At 35.5% G+C, this 20,452-nt stretch overlaps 2 protein-coding genes, 1 long non-coding RNA gene and 1 pseudogene across 5 annotated transcripts; 2 read left to right on the top strand and 2 right to left on the bottom strand.

The window, feature by feature from the left end:
- The first annotated feature begins 330 nt into the window (after positions 1–330).
- LOC140815065 (uncharacterized) lies at positions 331–3,894 on the top strand (annotated as a pseudogene).
- Positions 3,895–4,320: 426 nt separating this feature from the next.
- On the bottom strand, positions 4,321–4,877 carry LOC140815066 (uncharacterized). Its single transcript, XR_012114249.1, has 3 exons — positions 4,782–4,877; positions 4,540–4,660; positions 4,321–4,428 (listed from the first exon to the last, which is right to left on the bottom strand). It is a non-coding gene; the product is annotated as an uncharacterized lncRNA (long non-coding RNA).
- Positions 4,878–7,964: 3,087 nt separating this feature from the next.
- On the top strand, positions 7,965–12,930 carry LOC140815349 (uncharacterized). Its single transcript, XM_073174474.1, is given in 6 exon segments — positions 7,965–8,452; positions 9,032–9,670; positions 11,190–11,648; positions 11,927–12,099; positions 12,209–12,392; positions 12,636–12,930. Coding segments are annotated over 6 exon segments (1,944 nt in total). The 5' UTR covers positions 7,965–8,056; the 3' UTR covers positions 12,729–12,930.
- LOC140815353 (uncharacterized) lies at positions 12,835–15,331 on the bottom strand. 3 transcript variants are annotated; one of them, XM_073174478.1, is made up of 7 exons: positions 14,930–15,331; positions 14,372–14,764; positions 14,147–14,266; positions 13,905–14,063; positions 13,636–13,808; positions 13,189–13,294; positions 12,835–13,049 (listed from the first exon to the last, which is right to left on the bottom strand). In XM_073174478.1, the coding sequence occupies exons 2-7, from the start codon at positions 14,615–14,617 to the stop codon at positions 13,020–13,022; spliced, it is 834 nt and encodes a 277-aa protein (XP_073030579.1). In that variant the 5' UTR covers positions 14,618–14,764; positions 14,930–15,331; the 3' UTR covers positions 12,835–13,019. The 3 variants fall into 3 exon arrangements, with proteins under 3 accessions (XP_073030579.1, XP_073030580.1, XP_073030578.1); XM_073174479.1 differs by having other exon boundaries at positions 15,171–15,329; XM_073174477.1 differs by having other exon boundaries at positions 14,372–15,331.
- Positions 15,332–20,452: the final 5,121 nt, after the last annotated feature.

Here is a 20,452-nt window from a genome sequence, read left to right as displayed (position 1 = left end):
ATTTGTGTCACTTATGAAAAAATAATATTTTTTATGTCAAAAATATTACTTATTATTGTAAATATGAACATGGTTAAACTGTTTCACGGATAAAGATTCGTGTAATCGTCTTACAATAGAACTACTATAATTTTTATATTCTAAATTATTATTTATTATTGTAAATATAAATATAGCAGATCCGTAGTTTTAGATTTAATGTTTGGTGAGTTGAGTAGTTTTAGATTTAATGTTTGGTGAGTTGAGCCATGTTTGTTTCATCAAGTTCGAAATTTGGATTTTGTTAGCATTTGAAATTCTTTAATTAGTTTATTATACAAATAACCTAAACAATTAATAGTCGACCGTAAAGGGAAGAGTAAATGGAAGTTTGAACACACAAGGAATAGGGAAACATAAGTTTCTGTCGAAAAGCGGCAACCATCACCGATGGTTTCGATTTCAAAATCGTACTACTTTCATTGCTTAACGTAGTAAATCCAATCGTCGTCCTCTGCCATCTCCATCGTAATCGCCGAAACCTTTCAAAAAACCCTATATTTGATCATAAAAACAATGTCTTGGACGTGCTCCAAGTGCACATTCAAGAACCCAACTTCCCGGAAGTCACACTGTCAAATCTGTCTCACCCCAATACCACAGTCTCTATTGTCATCGTTATCGTGTTCATCAAAACCTAAGTGGTCATGCGCCGGCTGCACCTTCTTGAACCCGTATGGCAGCACAACCTGCGAAATTTGCGGCACCAGGGTTTCAGCTTCTCGGTTGTCCACTCTCGAAGTCGACGACGATGATCTTGATCATGGTCTTTTGGGTTCTTCCATTGGCAGCGTCTTCTTGCCCTTGAAAAGTTGTAACGGTATCAAGAAAGGAAAGAATGAGAATGCTTCTTTCGGTAACGATGACACTGGTTGCTCTGGTCTGTCAAAGGATGACATTTCGCCTTCGTTGCGTAGCGATATTGGTGGTTTGGGAAGTAGGGAGAGCCCATTTGTGGATATTGGTGTAAATAGGGGCGGTAACTCTGGAGATAAAAAAGTTTTCTTGCCAGTAGTTCGGCCTTGCAGTAATAAGCGGAAAGATCGGGAAGGCTCAAGTGCGGATGGTGGTGGGGGTAATGCGGGTGGTTCTTCTGGGTTTAGGGCCGTGAAACCTGCAAATGAGGCATTGGAAGTAGAATTATCTGGTATGTTCTAGAACTTTTTTATGATTCTTAATCTCCTGTCTTGCTCTTTCGCTAGGAGTCTTATTCATCCGCCATTTCCCTTTTGAAGGTTTTATTAAATCGTTTGAATTTCACATCGCTTTATGTTATTAAATGACGATGGGTCGATTCTGTTTTTAAAGTTTGATAGAGTGAACGTATTCGGTTTAAAATGCATGCATATTGGAGTGTCTATGTTCAGTTAATCCGAGTTAAAGCAGCGACAATATTCACGCAGTGGTCCATTGTATGTATGCAACGCACTTTGTGCAAGTTGAGAAGAATTGGATCTCACCACTACAGAAACATGAGGAATCTGTATGCAATTCGTGTATCAGCATTTGGAATCTCACGTGTCTCGAGACACATGTAAATGGAATTAACATAATGAATATGCGACATTTCTCATGGAGGATATCATTTTGGCACCTATATAATGAGGTTTGCAGGTCTCAAATTTTGTAATTGGTTCTAACACACAAAACAACTGAAAGAATAAACTGAGGGAACCTGGTGTGCAGAAATATTTTCTATCAGTGAATCCACAGTTAAAAATATAATGTTGGAAGGTTATTTACTAATTCAGCTTTTATCTTTGTATGTTATTAGGAAGGAATTTGGTTTTGTTGTGTACTCTTTTTGAAAATATAGTTGGAACTTGGAACTATGTGTCGGCACAAGTTGGCAAACACATTAAATGAGGTGGAGACAAATTTATAAACACATTTTAAATTTGTCCAAATGGCCGAAATGAATTTTGCAGATGGAAGGAAAGTTCAGACGAAACGCGTTTTATATGCGGTTTCACACCTCGAAATTTACTATAATTAGGTGTTTCATTCCTTCATTTCAAATATCTCTTATTCGAGTTTTTTCTCTTGTGAGGTGTTTTGTTCTCCTGTATTAAGAGAGCGTCTGTTCTCTTTTGAAACACAATGAGTGAGTTATAGTGGAATTCTTTTAATCTTGTCCATAGTTTTACCCTAATAATTTTTAGGGGTTTTCACGTAAATCTGAGTATCAGTTTATTCTTTATTAACCTGAGCATGAAAAGTAGCAACTGAATAATTCTTCTGATTTCGCTGCTCCCTTTTGATAAATCGTGTTGAAATTTCATTGATATTATTAATTAATTGGATGCAAAAAAATTGTTTGCTGCTTTTGCATTGGCCTCGCTTTGCAGAAGTCTCTCTAATTTGTTGATCGTGTTGCTTCTTCCATTCTCCTTGTTGATCGTGTTGCTTCTTCCATTTTCCGTTGTATTGCTAGAATCTGGAATTATAACATCACAATTCTGTGCAGCAATGCTTGTTTCTGGTGGGACTCATCTGGCTTCAGAATCTAAAACATGGAAGATTTTGAGTTATAACGTTTGGTTTCGTGAAGATCTTGAGATGCACGAGAGGATGAAAGCGCTGGGCAACCTTATTGAACTGCACTCACCGGATATTATATGTTTTCAGGTTTTCTTTCCTTAATAATTATTTTGATTTCCTAAAATCCCATTATTTTTCATGTTTGTCACCGGTTGTGCCTAAGTACTTCTACAGGAGGTTACCCCCAGTTTCTATGAAATTTTCCAGCAATCGAGTTGGTGGAAGAAGTACCAGTGCTCAATTTCAAATGGCATGGAGTTTCCAGGACCATATTTCTGCATGCAGGTGATCCAAAGAAGAAATTATTAAATAATGTATAGGCAGGGAACTCTGCTTTGATTTTTGATGATGTTTCATCTTTATATAGTCATTAATTCTCAATTGCCAAATTATTTTGTGTTGCTCGCGCGTTTGATCCATATCACCGGGAACCATTTGGACTAAAAATTTCAGTTTTCCGCTCATCACACTCTCAATTGAGGCACTTACAGTGATAAATCTTTTGCAGTTATGTAAACTGACTGTTAAATCCTATAGCTGCAAACCATTCCGAAACTCCATCATGGGGCGGGAACTTTGTCTTGCGAAGGTTGAAGTGCTGCCAGATGTAGCACTGGTTGTTGCTACAACCCACTTAGAAAGCCCTTGCCCAAGCCCGCCAAAATGGGATCAGATGTTCAGCAAAGAACGTGTCGATCAAGCCAAGGAAGCTGTTAAATTTCTTGATGAAAATCTAAACGTAATCTTTTGTGGGGACATGAACTGGGATGATAAATTGGATGGTGGTTTCCCTTTATCTGATGACTGGATTAGATGCCTGGACAGAGCTACGGCCTGGAGAAATTGGATGGACATACGACACAAAATCAAACAAGATGTTGAGTGGTAACAGAACTCTGCAAAAACGGTTGGATCGTTTTGTTTGTAAGTTGAAAGATTTCAAGGTTAAGGAAATTGAAATGATAGGGATGGATGCTATTGAAGGTCTGTCGCATATCAAGGAAAAGAGAGTGAAAGGGCAGGTCACTAAGTTGGTGCTCCTGTTTTACCCAGTGATCACTATGGACTTCTGTTAACAATATGTCACAACATATCTCAGTGATCCAACTAAGAACTTGGTGCTCCATCAGAATCGATGTCAAGACTTCTTTTGTGCCTTTTTACGTTCTCTCTTATTGCTTCTGTGCTTGCTGCAAAATATTGTGCCTAGAACTGAACCAATGAAGGGCTGTTTGAACTTCTGTGAGCATTTTGTTGACTGTTTTCTGCAGTCCTCCTTCAAGGGAATGAAGTGATTGTTTATAAAATATTATTTTTCTGAAACTGAGGGCCCGTACAGATTCATCAGTACTAGTTTCAGTTTAAATTTGTTGGTGGTGAATTGTTCAACGATCTGAATAGCTAGTAAAAAAATTAAGCCTACAACAGCTTGCTTCTTTTTTAACTTTCACAAATCATCCAAGTGACCAAGTGTTTGAGCGGTTAAGCACTGCCGACTGCGTACAGATAATGGAAAGAGAACAAAAAAATCGATACTTGCACTCGGGGTCTCATATGAAATTAATCATTTTTTCTTGTTTGATGTACATTTTCAGTTCTTTCTATTAACTCTGTTGTGTTGGTGGAGCTTCCAGCCTTATATAGTCATAAAGAATTCCACAAATGCATCTCCATCCCTCGCTTGGTTAAGAGATATGCAGCTATCACCTTCAATTAAAAGAGGCACGGAAATATCAACACCATAAAGCTGATAGAGCCCATGAATTCCTTGTCTGCAAACTGCATTATCTGCTCCTAATTCAGCAACTGCAATACAAGCTGTTTGCCATTCATTTGGTTAGCATGCACCTGCAAACACCAGTTTTGATCGCCGAGTTTAAGTAATTGATTACCGTTATATGCAGTCTTCTTTTAAAAAATAACAATAATAACGGCTGCTAGCTCTAGGGATAGCAAGACCTCTAAGTCAGAACGGGCGGCTGATGCTATAGACCATCTCAACTTGTAAATTCCACTAGCTACCGAGTTGAGGTCAAATATGATTTCCTATGTTGATGGAACATACTTGTCTGCGGCCCTCCTGTATAACAACATGAATCATGCTAAATTTCTTCATGGTTTTTGAAGTTTGAACTTGCATTACTATTTAAGACAATCCTGAGTATTTTTATGTTGATTTTGTGAAGAGAGAGGAGATATACCCACGTGAGCGAAGAACCAGTCCTCTTTTGGATCGTTTGTGCCTAGTGTGCAAACTTGATCAGACGTAGGATGCCTATCCGTGTATCTATCCCACATTCCATATTGCCTGAATTTTAACCATAGGTAAATAGAAGAAGTAAGACCTTGGCAATGTACTGATTTAGTAAATAACACATGCGGCAATTTCAACAACATGATCATCAAATTAGATTATTATAAGGTTTATGATTTGTTTGACTGTTCAAAAGGTCGGCAAAAAATAATTAACATAAGAAATGCATTGGTTGAGTGTTATCATTGAGCAGCTCTTTGAGTTGTCAAATTTGACAACAGAAACATTTTGTTAAATTCAAAGTAAACGTTTCAAATTTGACGGAAGACATGTTTTTATATGCGTTTTCACACAGACTAATAGAGCTCTTTCCCCTCATTCTGAAATCTTTCATTTATCTAGTTCTCTCTCATTTTATAGTATTTGAGTACTTAGTTCTATAATATTTGTGAGGTGTTTGTTTTGTTGTATTAAGAGAGTGCATGCTTTATTTGGAAACACAGTGAGTGGTTACTACTTTCAGGCAATGTAACCTTTAACCCAGCCACGAAGACCATACACTCCTGGTATGACATTTTTAATTGTAAAATTTCCATCCACGTCTGTTTATGTCCAAAATTGAGCATAAATTATCTATGATTAGAAATCGGAACCTCGTAGTGCCAGAGAAGAACTTAATTTGGTAAGAACCTCGCTTTCAGTTTGCCATGAGCCTTCAGTTGTCGCAGCTGATAGTCCAATGTATGCAGACTTAACAGGAAGCACGGAAGCTGAGCTACATCTAGTTTATTGGGAAGAAACTGATAAGCTGCTATATATACACTTTTTCATTGTAGGAAACAATCTCAAATTATTATGTTTTGCGTAATCTTCTACAGTTTAAGAATCTATATTCTCTAATTGTAACTTGGTTACCTGTCTTGGCCGAGAGAGAATCGCCCTGCAGCTGAACAGCGCTCTTTGTAAGTGAGGTGATACGGCGAGAAGACAAACTCATATGGCCATAATGACTCTTCAGTTAACCTCTAAGGATTGTACAAGCAAGATAAAACTTGAGTGCGCTGAGGTATATATAATAAGCACTCATCAAATCACATGGATAATAACAAGCTTTTTTTAAGAGTATGAAGTCATAGGTGCCAAAAGTCGATCGTATAATTTCTCAATCTGCATATTCTCATATTTTCCTCACCTTTTCTTTCTTTTGTTTATAAAGAAACATATATATTTGTGCAGGTGTACCTGCTTCTTTGCATCTAGCCATAAGTTGTATGCTTTTGACACATCCGTAGTTGCGTTGAGGTATGCAAAGAATGGACCAAAGACTTTTCTCCAAGTCACCCTCTTCAAAGTGAGCTATCATGTCATTCCCGATGCGGTGACTTCTGAGGATCTTCTGTTTCATCAAATATTAAGATTTACGATTGGACTTTTTTTGTGTGCATTTTGTTTGGTGATGAATGGAGGAAGACTTCATGGCTATTGATTGCTTACTGCTTATTATTATTATTGCAACACAATGGAATACATTTGTGGGTAAATGATTATCTATCCCCTTCACTTCCGCTCAAAATCTGTCATACTGAAATAGTTAGGATAAAGTATGGGTAGAGGATAATATATTAATTTGCTTTCGGATGAGATCATTTGAGTTGTGATCGAATTTAACTTGATTAATATTATATTAATTTAACTAAAATGCAAATATAAATTCTTCTAAAATAAATTAGGTCACACAATAGATGAAAAATTTCAAATATTATTGTAAACTATTCGAGAAAATATTTTTAGAGACTGATATTAGAAATAAAAATAACTTTATTTTATTATTCGGTTGAATTGACGATAGATATTACAAAACACCCTATATGATAATTTATTTTATTTGTAATTTTTTTAAATTGTGATATTTAATTAATGTCTCTATATATATCTCAACTTGACACTTTTCTACAAGTATAATTAAAAACATGTCCGTAAATATCATTTTTCTTATGATAATTTTTCAATAAAAATGGACATTGAGAGTATGTAAATTCTAAATGCTCTCTTACAAATTTGTCTAATATTTTATTTACAGTATAATTTGATTAGTTTGATTTATTTCAACTTTATTCATAGAATGAGAAATTAAAAAGAATAGAAATTACTTTCTACTCAGATAATCCTTTAATTTTTTCAACCAAGAAAACTCTTATAATAAATATGAATTACAATGATAATTTATTAACATTTGTTAGATATTAAAATTCTAATATATTATATTTTTTAACTGAGTATTACATATTATTTTATCTATATACGTGTTTTACTACACATATTTATTTGAGTGATATTATTTTAAAATTTTATTTCACATGAAATTATTAATCATCAACATAAATTTACAAATGAGACAGTATGATATAAAATTAACTATCTATAATATGTATTCTAAAAACAAACAAACAAAGTTAAACAAAATCCGCAAGAGGTTAAAAGTGAGCAAAAACACAATTGAGATTTAACATACAAACAAGTTTAGTGGTTTTATTTTAACTATGATAATTTAGTTGAAAACAAAGTGATAAGGGCCTTGTGAAATCTTTTAAGATCTTAATGGCTAAAATAATTGGAGTTTGTTGAATATATTTCTTGAAATAACTTAATGGGTAAAATAATAGTTGATATATTTAGATCGATAAATACTCATAAACAAGAAGTTCTTCTATCGATTTTAAACATTATCTAAATTTTATGATTATATTTTTTATTATTAGTCATTCACGTGCTGTTATGTGAACATTCTTTGTTAATATAAAGATATCTTAATTCTTTCGCGGCACATTAGTTATTTTCCAGGTTTTTCAAGATAATTTATTGGATTAGAATATAATATAACAATAAAAAAATTTAATATAGCGTAATAAAAAATATTTTGAGGAATGAAAAGATGACAACGTTTGGTTTTATTATTTAAAAATGAAATTTGGATCGATTTTTTTATTTTTTTCCTGAAAAAAAAAAATTGCCGAACATACCCACGTCTCCCTATGAAAAAAGAGAAAAAATTATACACTCCATGAAGCACCAAAGCCCAAAACCATAGACCAATACAGTCCATTTTATAATCGGCCCACTAATTGTATTCCCTTCGATTTCCTCCGTGCGTAAACACGCAGTCATCTCTCGGTCCGTTTTCCCCCACGCCTGAACGAGCACTTGCTTGAGATTCTACCGGCAATGGCGGACGTGGTGCAATTCAAGCTAGAGCGCATGCTAGACGAGTTAGATGATCTAGAGCGTCGGGGATTGTTCAGCCGCCGAGAGCTAGCTGAGATTGTTAAGCGCCGCCGCAAGTTCGAGTACCGTCTCAAAAGACCGAGCCCCCTCAAGCAAGATTTCTTAGCCTACATCGACTACGAAAAGAATCTCGAATCCCTCCGCCTCCTTCGTAAAAAATCTTTTTCAAATAATTCCGGCGGTAAAAAATCGAAGAAGTCAGTCTCCGATTACGCTGGGGTCTCCAGAATTTTAGAAACTTATCGGCTTGCCACGAACCGGTTTAAGGGAGACATTGAACTTTGGTTTCAATATTTGGAGTTTTGCAGAGCGCGTGGCAACGGGAGAATGAAGAAGGTATTTTTTTTGTGTGCTAAAGAAGGTATTGCTTTTATATTGACTGTTTTTGTTCTCATTTTTTAGATGTTGAAATTAGATTAGTTTATATCGAGCTCATATCATTTTTATGATTGATGCAATTTTTACAATTTCGCTTGGCTTAGGTTTGTTTCCTAAGTTCTATGTATAATTTCAAAACATTTTATTGGCACTTTACTAAGTCTAGCAAAACTACCTTAATATGGTGACTTTTGTTCTTACATCTGGATTCTTGGAAAACTACCTTAATATGGTCACTTTTGTTCTTACATCTTGGATTTCAGTAGGGAAGTGTATGGAGCTTTGCATTTTTGTTCAAATCGCGAAAACAAAGTAAAGATCTAATTTTTCATCAATAAACTTATTCGACACCAGGATATTGGGTTGAAGACTTACGTTAGCATGGAAAAAGCAATTAAAATGGTTTCTTTAGGTACGTAGAGTGTATAGATAAAAATCACGCATTGGTATCATAAATTGATTTGGCTCCATTTGTTCTCCTTTCGGTGCCTGGACTTGAACCTGACACATACAATTTCCCATCTTTTGTTTGTATAGGCTCTGGCTCAACTAGTTAGGTTTCATCCGAAAGTGCCTGGTGTATGGATATATGCTGCTGCTTGGGAATTCGATCAGAATCTGAATGTTGCAGCTGCTCGTTCTCTAATGCAAAATGGTTTGAGAGCATGCCCTACTTCAGAGGACTTGTGGATAGAGTACATTCGTATGGAACTCACATATCTGAACAAGTTAAAAGCCCGAAAGGTTGCATTAGGAGAGGATTAGGGGACCCTGACTCGTGATCAGAGAGGTGTTGATGAGAGACAGTGGAGAGATGATAACAAGGAATTGTTTATGGCTTTGAATGAGCCAGGGGAAGATGATAAAATGTTTGATCTCCAAGAGCGTGAATCTATGGGGAAGGTTGATTTGTTTAGGGAGCATGGATTGAACATTCTACAAACTGTTTATAGTGCTGCAATCCTCGCTCTGCCAACAGCTTTCAGTCTCAGAACTCGGTTACTAGAGATACTAGAAGCCATAGATCTGCCTCTTTCAGATGATACACGAAAGAAAATACTCGATGACATGAAAAAGGAATTTGCAAAAGATCCGCAGTACTGGGATTGGCTTGCAAGGGTTGAAATAGGTGACATCAAAGGAATAAATCCTGAACAGTTGGGAAAGGCGACCCAGGTTGACCAGTTTAATATCGTAATTCCCTTTACCATGCATTATTTTGTGCCAACAACTTAGATGGAAATTTGATCTCGAGTTAAGAGGTTTTTGACAATGAACTAATATGTTTATGTGGTATGCATAATGTGAATCTTAACATCTTAGTTGATCATTCCTCTCTCCTATCCAAGGGATGTGAATACAGCAATCCATTAGTAACTTCCCTTGATTCAAATTAATGCATTGTAAAGGGGGGAACAAAATCCTTTGCTACATTTAGTACTTCAATCCGTGCTACCGTATGCTCAAACAAATCCCATTTGCATGAATTTTTATAAGCAAAATATAATAAATCACAGACATAATATTTTATTTATATTTTCTTAAAAAAAATAAATAAATTACTTGAGATATTTGTCAGTATTGAATTGTGTTTATATATAATATTTTGTGCTTTTAGTTTTTTAAAATTTGTGCAAACTTAGATTGTTCGAGTATAGTGTAGCACGGTTTGGAGCACCAAGTGTAGTAGAGGGTTTCGTCCCATAGAAAGGACCCTTTCTCCATGATTATTTAATATGTCTATGCGTACACTTCATATATTATCCCATTGGACTTTCTGCAATTAGTGACCAGGATTAGGCTTTGGATCCACAGGGTCTCCAACAGCTGCCACCGTGGATGCGTTTTATATTTATCTTTTGTTAGTTTCAATATCTATAGTAGGTAGTTATATTGCAAGATTAAAACATTATTTCTTGTCTTTGTTTTTTCCAAGACTTAATTGCTTTGAGACGTGTTATGGATGACATATTGAAAAGTTTGTCATCATTCTTGTTCTAAATTTTAGATAATTTATTTTGAGGCCATACTTATTAATTTTGAAATATTTATCGTATTAAATAAAGATTGTTTCTTAGAATCAACATTTTGTTAGAATATACACGTGAATATAATCTATCAAGTGCTATGATTATTTTCCTTTTCTTTCATAATTATTTATTTTTAAAAAATTCTCCTCACGGATTAGATTCCTGGCCAACCAAGCATACTGTAAAAATTTGATAGGTTTGAACTGAAACTATTTGATTAGGGCGTCCTAAAATGATTAGATGTACTCAATTCGTGTAGTTGTTCCAAAGTATCATAACAGCCAGGTATTAATACTTGTTGGCCAATTGTGAAATTTTTCTTGGCAGCTGGTTTCAAAGTACCATGTACGCCAAGCTGCCACTGGCAAATAATCAACCAGCAATCTTCATGCCACAGAAGATTTTATTGACAGATTCAATGTTGAATTTGTACTTTTAGACTTCAAATGCCTTATTATGATGCAAGGCTCGTAGATAATAGTTCCCACATGGCACTAGGCCCCCAATTCACAGAATAATGGTATGGTTGAAATGAAGTACAAATCAAATCTGTTTATTGTTGTACTGTTAACTGATTTGTTTTTTTGTTTGATACAGTGGACATTATGAACTTGTGGTATGAAGTTGCATTTGAGACTCACCTTTCATGTGTGTGGTATTTCTAGGTTTACGAGGAGGGTTTGAAATTTCTACCATCAGCTTCAATGTTCAATGTTTATGTAAAATTCCTCATGGATGCAGCTAGTGATGAAGGGGGCGATGGAGAAACAAACGCTTTCTTGACCAAGCATGGTCATGCGATTAAAGTTGTTTCACATCTTGAAACAGTATTTGAGAAGGCTGAGAACCTTTGCTGCATGACAGAAGATCTTGCTTGCCTGCATGTTTCGTTCTTATTGCAGCTGAGAAAATTGGATGAAGCTAAAAGGCTGGTTGAAAGACTTTGCTCCGGAAAATTTTCAAATGCGGTGCATTTATGGACCTGGCGTCTGTCCATAGAAATGAGACATATTCAGGGCGTGACTCTCTCTCCTAACAAGGCTGATCAACCTTATATCTTTGAACTCCTCAACAATGTTTTGATAAAAGTTAGCATTTTAGAAGCAGAAAACATCTGGCTTATGGTATGCAGAAATCTTGATACCTTATTCCTTCTGTGAAATTACAAGCACTGCACTAAACTCTTATCTATTTATGTGCTGACTCTTTGTCTCAAACTAATGTCCTTTTTGCATTTTAAGCAAGCTAGTAATACTGCCAATTGATTGTTGCGGAGTAGTTTCTTGAACCTCCTCCGATTTTACAGTCTGCCGTGATGGTGATTTGTATGCTTGGTAAAACTGTGAGGAAGAAAAAGGGATTTCTCGACTTGGTAACTAGGTTTTCCTTTGGTGATTTGCAGGGACTAAAATATTTTGCAAACCAGAGACACTATTTTGACAAGCTTGTGGATACTGCAGTGCTTTCATTGGCCAAATATGGCGGAAATGATTTTGGGTTTTCTCTCTCATCAATAATTGTAAATTATATTCTTCAAAGGGATGGAGTTGATAGCTCGCGACTTATGTATAAGCGGTGGGTACATATATGTATGCATGCGTCATAAGTATTTCATATGTTGACCTACCCGTGATAAACTTTTGCACTGATGCATATGATCTTTTATCCTTTTTCTGGACTGCAGATTTCTTGCCCTACCGCATCCCGGACTTGCCATATACAGAAAATGTATTGAGCTAGAAATGAATCTTGCATCTGCTGGGGACAAAGCAGGTCTTTCAAATGCTCGGAAATTGTATGAATCTGCACTTACAACTTACCACCAAGACACAAGCCTGTGGCAAGACTATCATTCCATGGAGTTGAAGGTAAAAAATGATAACCTCTTTATTTGGTGGTCTGTGAAGTCATTTTCCAATCTTAACCCTTGGGAGCTAACCTTTATCTACTGTCGGTGCATCAAATTATTGGATGAAACAATGACACTCCACAATCAACCTTAATTCTTGTTTTTATTATATGCGTCCTCTTGGCCGGACATTGATCTCTCTTAATTTTAGGTTCTCTTGTTTATTACCATGTATATTCTTATTGCTATCTTTGTATTCCAGATGGGAACATCAGAAACTGCTGCGGCTGTCCATTGGCGGGCTATGAAAGTGCTCAAAAATGGTTTTTCGCTTGTTACTTTTACAACTCTGTGATCAAATTTGTAATCTCTGTTCATTTTTTTGCTGATTGATGTTTCGGCACTAGTTTTGGATTGTGTAGTACTAGGATCCAGAGACGTGAGTTATTTGAAGAGTATAATTGTATACTAATTTCTGCCATGCATTAATATACATTTTCAGAGATGCATACATAGTTAACGAATTCTGTATTACACGGGGCACAAATTAATTGATATTCTAGGCATAAATCATGTCCTGTGTTTCGTGTGAATGAAGGGAAGAGCGACGAAGTGAGATGTTGATGTTGGATGCGCCATCACCATATTATACTCTTGGCCATTGTGGACTCACGACCTGCATGAAAAGCTCATTTCAATACTCTTTTTTTTTTTTTTTTGAAATCGATTGTATTTCGAATCAACCACCACCACCCAAGAAATAGCCAAGAATAATTCTCAAATATTTTCAGGAAATCAAAACACAGAAAACGGACCTCAAGGGTGCTAAATACTAGTCTCATACGGCTAGCAACAACTGATGGCTCTTCTGCGTTCCCCATTACTGCCATTTGTTCCAGTTGGAGAGTCTTCACAGGAAGCCTAAAGTTAATAAAGGTAAACAGTATCCATTATTTCAGGATTTGGAATTTCAGCTTTGCTGGTCCAAAACCGAAGCTTTATCGATATAAAATGTTAAAGCATATCTGTTGAGCTATCAAGCAATATGAGAGTGTCGTCATAAGCAATCACGTAACATGAAATGCGCACATACAAGGAAAAATCGTTCATACTCCGTGATGTATGATTTATCAATAGTTTTTGGACCAATATGGATAAGGTATTGGGTAAATCATATGGAAAGATAGGCGGGGATTGAACATCAACTTTTTTAACAAAAAAAATTGAAAGAATAAGATTGAAAAAAGCCAACAGTATCTTACCAAGCCATTCCTCTCATGTAGTATGCATTCGCTATGATTGCACAGAAACCCTTCCATTGGAGCAGCATCTTATCTGACACTGAAGGCGTGGATGACCATCGAACTACAGTTGGTTGTGGTGTACAAAGAATTGTTATAAACACAATGCCCAGCCATAAGATGCATTCATCAATCTACACAAATGAATTGATAGTGAAAAACAAAAAAATATATAGGTTCGTGGAACCCTCCAAAAAATTTATCACTTGCTCAAATATAAGATTACTAACTTCTTGGGAGATAATCTTGTATTTTAAGCTTGTACTGCCTCCATAAGCCTGCATTGCTTCAATTTCGACACCAGATTCCTTCATATCAGTAAGTTCTTTCCTCAAGCCCTCATCAGTGCATCCCAATGCATAAGAATTAACACCGGCGATAATGAACTCCTAGAAATCATTCAATAAGTGAATAAGCAAGGAGAAACAACGTATTTGTAAGAAACCAGACAAGCAAAAAATATAGGACATACTTTTAGGTTGTCACCTCCTCCACGCTCAACAAAACTACGGTATCGCCTTAACAAGCTGATTGCTATATTGCGTGATGAGCGATACTCATTTTCAGGTGAAATGGAATCTTGGGAACGGCACTAGAAGAAAAATATATATTTCAAAAAGATAGAAGAGAAAAGTAATTTCTTGTCCTATGATTGTGCTCTGTGCTTGTCAAGGATAACTAAGAAGATAATGCTTACCAGCCATCTCTTTGAAGTAACTTGGTGTGAGAAGCGTTGGATTTTGAATTGATTAACAAAATTCTTAGAAAAAGAGCAGATCTTCTGTTTTCTATGATAAAGGCTCCTAGACGGAACTATAGAACTGACGTTATGAATCAATGAATTAATATGTATTACATTGTAAGAAATAGTCTCTTGTAGCACATTCATATCCAACTGAGAGTGGCAACTGCTAAAGGCTCCAGGTACGTGAAATACCGACATGGTTGAACCAAGAGCTTTTAAAGCTTAGTAAACTGTAAAAGTGCAACTGACAAATAACTGAAACCGATACTGTGAGCAAAAATACGGGCTATTCAACCATCCTCCATGGAATTTAGTCACGAAGTTTGATTGCGCTTCATATCATCACTGCAGTCCAGGAATCACGCAGCAAATTATAAAACAGAGATTTAGCAAAAACTATCGAAAAAAGCAGTAGTAACAGGAGCAGACCCAAGATTAAGTTTAGTGACGACTCAATGAATTTGGAGCTGAAGTTTTAAAATAATAGAATTAATGTAAACCCTTTTATACCTTTTCTTAATTTCAACTGTTTTTATCGTTTGAAGAATCAAAACAAAGCACGAAATATAAGATAAGATTAGGAAAACCACGATCGTATCCAATCCTAAGAAGCAGGAAGAAAGTATGATTATATCAAGAACCAAACTGATATTAACAAAAACAGAGAAACAGGAGTTCGCAACAAGGTAAAAGAAAATCAAAGAACCGTGCAAATATCGTGCATACAAATATATCGAGAAACAAAACCCACTTGGATATGAGGATATATGTAAGTAATCTGTGTGGGAAAATTAAGGGGGCCACGAATTTCATGAATGGTTCTAGAGGTTGCCGCATAGGATCGCAGAAAACGAACAAATTCCGGGCATTGATTTTTTCTTTTGGCTTATGACGCTGCGAGTTCAGAAATGCCAAGGCAATGACATACTAGATGACGTCATGTTGATAAATTTAAAGCCTCGGACATGCCAATTGGGCCTTCAGCCCATAGATCCGGTCCGTGTCTAAGTGAGGTCTAGCTCAAGTCAGAACCCAATATCGTAGCAACTTTTATGGGCCTATGTTATGCTCGAGTGGTATGTTTGACTATTTTAAATAGTCAAACCGAACATTTAAATATTATTCAAACTAATTAAATACATTCATATAAACTGATGGGGATAGTGGTCCAATCAAATAGAAGTCTTTCCCCAACGAAAATGAGTAAACTTTTGTTTAATCATGAAACATATAATGCATTAACAATTATTTTTCTTGTTGATTTAACATACATAGCGTCTCTTCTTTGTGGTTGTTTTTTATGACATGGATGAAAACGTGGATATTTTTTGTTTGCATTGAATATATTCCAGATTAACGAACTACTGATCATTGGCCTATTCTTTATGCCCTCGCAATAATTTTTATCGTTGATTTAGCATTTTCAACATGTTTATGAGCTACATGTGTGTGTGTGTGTGTGAGAGCATCAAATTGTATCCTAGCCTGTTTCAGAATCGTTATTAGAGTGAGCGTGAAATTGTGTTCTTGTTATAACTCTTTTAGAATATCCATTAGATTATGGAGTGACTATACTAAATAACTTCTCAACCTAATATGTGGTATTTGATAATCAAACAGAAAAACGAAATCTCATTCACATAAATCTCCTATATCATTAAGTCTTAAAGTTAACTTGGAAGCCACATATATAATCGACTAGTTTAAGCTGCTTCATCGAACCAACTCTCGATTTGCCATAATCAAACACGATATGGTAGCGGCCCATAAAAATATCTCCCAAGATCCTGGACACTATTATTATGTTGCGAAAAGAACTCAAGAAATATAAACTCCAGGGATCTTACCAAAGTGGTCCGCAAGGAGGAGGAATGTAAACATCCAGGCCAGTGAAACCGCTGACGCATTGCCCTGCATCACCTTCTCCCCCACATTGAGTATGCAATGTTCAGATACCCGAAAGAATGGCAGTTGTGAGCAAGTCAACCCTAAAGAATCCTCGTGAGTTAAGGTATTATTTTGACCATCGAATTTTATATATAAATACCTCTTTTGTGGAGAGTTCAAAAACTTTTTCACCGATTGTAAAGGTTCACTAGGCACGGAAGAAAGGCTTCCACATTCAACGGCTGATTCTCCCATTGTAATTTGGCCACCAACTCTTACCATACATGGGTTGCATTTCCAACAGAGATGATCTCTTTGAAACCAAGTCCCAATATTCCATCAAACTTGGCCACCAAAGATGTTACACTTGGTTCTCTTGTTGCCTCGATAAATTCAACATGAAAATTTCCGAAAAAAACAGATTTTACAGTAAAATTTAGTAACCAGAGATCCAAAGATAAGAAAGCTAAACATCAGAATCAAAATTCTATCAAAGCGGAGACAAATTTAAACCCAAAACCTCGTACTATTTCCGCTTGGCTGCCTTTGAAACCTATTAGTCTATGACCCAACAACTCTTTGGGCACTTAAAATGGGTCGGAGCAGAAACTTCGAACAGGCTAGAAGGCAATATAGATCCATAAAAGCTCAGGCCCATTATGGGAGCGGGCATTCCGAGGAGCAATGTCCAAGTCAAAGTCCAAGAGACTTTAGTACGGCGTACGGGTGGTGCGGCGACGCTTTCACATGTTTTCTTTTTTTTTTTAACAATGCCCAGGTCTCTGATTGGTGGCACGTTCACGACTTTTACGTGCACGGAAGTCAAAGGCGTATCTCACTTAAGTGACAGCCTAGCTCCTTGTTATCTTCTCCATCTCCACCAAACTATAATCGAAAAGCCATTTCCATTCAACTACGGAATACCTACTCTCCCTCGATTACAATTCTTGAAACAACTCATCTTAGCCATGTTGTTTACACTACTCTTCATTTTTTTTTTATTTTTTTTGTTTTTTTAGTCAATTTTTGCGTAAATACTTTCTAAAAAAAATTATTTCACTTATTATTAAAATAGTTTGAAGTCAAAACAATTTTTTTTTTAATTTTGTATAATTTTTTGAATTTTGAAATCGATTTTGTGATTTTTATTCTATAGTTTATATCAGTTATTGTAATTTTCAATAATAAAGGAAGATGACCCAAAAAATTATAACGCCGTTTAATTCTTAAATTAAATATTTGAACAGTTCTTGCATGATTAAAAAATAAAAATTAAGATTATCTCTATAATTTATCAAAACATTTTATGATACAATTGATAAAATAATTTTTTTTGGTTTAAAAATTTAAATTTTGCTGTATTTATTTACAACTTTAAACTTCAATCTATCATGTTTGTATTTTGTTATCTAGCACTTTGTCAATCATTGTTTTTAAACAATTTAAAACTTGCTGATCATGTCTATTTTCGTTGTCCCGTATAATAATAACAATAATAATAATAATTTTATAAATAAATAAAATTTAAATTATTTATTATTTTTTTAATAAAAATTGATTTTTTTTTTGTTATTTCAGTTAGTCTATAAACTATCATATTTTTATTCAAAAATAATATTTAAACAATGATGAATAATGTTTTAATCATATATATAGACATATATACACACACACACACACGATAGTATTGATTTAATACAATGACACCTTTTAGATTTTTGAATATGCACACAAACTCACACATTACATATCAATCCAAACACAAGGTTATTGATTTAAAACAATGCATGACACATTTGTTAAATTTACGAACATTAAAAGAAACCCACACCCACATATATGGATTAAGCTTATTTTAAATAAAATTTATTTGCACTAATAGATAAAAATAATATTTCAAACTAAATATGTTATTAATGTCAAATAATTTTTAGTTCAAATAAATAAACAAAAATAATAAGATATAATTAAAGATATAAATCTGCATAATTATACCACATAGTTTACAAATATCTATAAAAGTATATACGAGTCCATGTAATTTTTTTTTGCCAATATGTGATATTATATTAAACTCGATAAAAATCTATTACATTCACGAAAGTCAATTATTTAAAAAAATCTATTAAATCTCTGAATTGAATATATTTTATTTAGACACAATTTGATTTGAATGATGGAGAATTTATAATATATGGATGATAACTACACATGTGTCAAACTATTCCAAAAAACTATCATTTGATCAAATAGTGTCTTAATATAAAATATGATGCCATCAAAAACTCACTTCAAGTTGTGAGAAAATCTTCAACAACTTAAGGATTAGGTCAGATGTTTTGGATTGGGCTGGATCTGCACATATGAACAACTGTTAGGGGGTGTTGGGAGTGTTGTCGGCATGACCCATATTATGGTTAAGTCAGATTTTGACTAAGAAAATGTAATGACCCGATAGCACTCACCCGCGATCATTACTCAGAGGACTTCTCCAGCCCAGACATTGAAGCTTTTACCTTACCAGGATTGCTTTGCCAAGACCACATGAGGTTGCACAGACAATGAACGGTTCTTGGCAGGCTTCAAGGCGAAAGGAACATGAATGAACCGCGATCTTACACTGGAAGGAGAGCGATTCCAAAACCATGTGAGGCCCGGGGCCAAAGAGGGCGGGGAGTGATCATCGGTGTCATGAGGTTGCACGGACAATGAGCGGCTCCTGACAGACTTCTAGGCGGAGGAAACATGAATAAACCGATCTTACACCGAAAGGAGAGGGATTCCAAAATCATATGAGGTCCGGGGCCGAAGAGGGCGGGGGTGATCGCTGGTGCCATGAGGTTGCATGGACAATGAGCGGCTCCTGGCAAGCTTCTAGGCGAAGGGAACATGAATGAACTGATCTTAAACCGAAAGGAGAGAGATTCCGAAAATGTTCATGTATGAGACTCTACAGTTGAGAATGACTTAAAAGATTGGATATGTACTACTCATAAAAAAAATGTGCATCTTCTTTTCAGTAGCTCATCACATAAGAACTCTAAAGTCAAGCGTGCTTGACTTAAGGTAATTTTGAGATATGTGACCCTTTGTGAAGTTTCTCAGGTGCGCGTGAGTGAGGGCGTGCTCGTGTGAGTGAGAACATAAGCACACTGGAAAAACCCGTCTTGATACAGTGTGGACACTTGTCGAATCTAGGAGGACGTTATAGTTGGTATCAGAGTCGACCTCTCCTAGTAGGATATGGTTTGGGGACAAACCAAGCAGGAGCTGGTGGACATGTGAGTCTTGGGACCGAAGAGAACGGGAGTTGATCGTAAGTGTTATTAGGTTGCACTCCTACATACGTTGAAAGACGTGCCAATAATTATCGAAAGATAATGTATAACACTTATATTGATTGATGACCCAAGTGGCTCCAAGACTCCGAACACGAGGGTATCAAAGAATTGAGAGGAGTCGGACTACATGAATTTGAGTGGTCTTCTGATATTGCTCAGGTTGAAAAGAGGACCGTGGAAGGAAGCAAAGTTGTGCTATTCCCATGGTATATTTTTATCTTTTAGTATATGATTGCATCGATTTTGGGAATTGAATCAAATATTAATGACAAATTAATGTTTATCAATAATTTTAAACATTTTTTTATTAATTTTTGTATTGGGAATGGTCCCGCACCAATAATCTCGATCGAATATTGCTAGCTTCTGCTCGAAGAGTCAACAAACGCAAGAAAGTACCCGATCACATTGTTTAAACTATTATCGACGGTGATTCTCTCTAAATTATATTATATTATCGATAAAAAATTTCGAAGGCTATGAAGTCTCCTCTAATCTGAAATCACATCAGTTCTCTATCTTACGATGTACGTGTCAAAATTTTATGGCCGGAGTTGTTGACCTCTCAAATCAGAATATACCATCTCAAACCTTTGATTTTTCCACAACTGGGCCTTTGATCGGTTCTACTAGTCTCCAGTTGTCTGCTTCTCAGTTGTTTTTTTCCCTTCCATTATTTGACAATTATTATAACGATAACCAAATTAAGGAAAATTGTGACAGATCATCCAAGAAACCGATCACTGGTTTTTGTCTTATGCTTTATTTACGTGTATATATGTGAATGAATAAAAATATTATAAAG

The sequence above is a fragment of the Primulina eburnea genome, chromosome 15 (genome assembly GCF_022965805.1).
Source record: "Primulina eburnea isolate SZY01 chromosome 15, ASM2296580v1, whole genome shotgun sequence".
Classification (NCBI taxonomy): Eukaryota; Viridiplantae; Streptophyta; class Magnoliopsida; order Lamiales; family Gesneriaceae; genus Primulina; species Primulina eburnea.
This window is presented reverse-complemented; position numbering and strand designations above follow the sequence as displayed.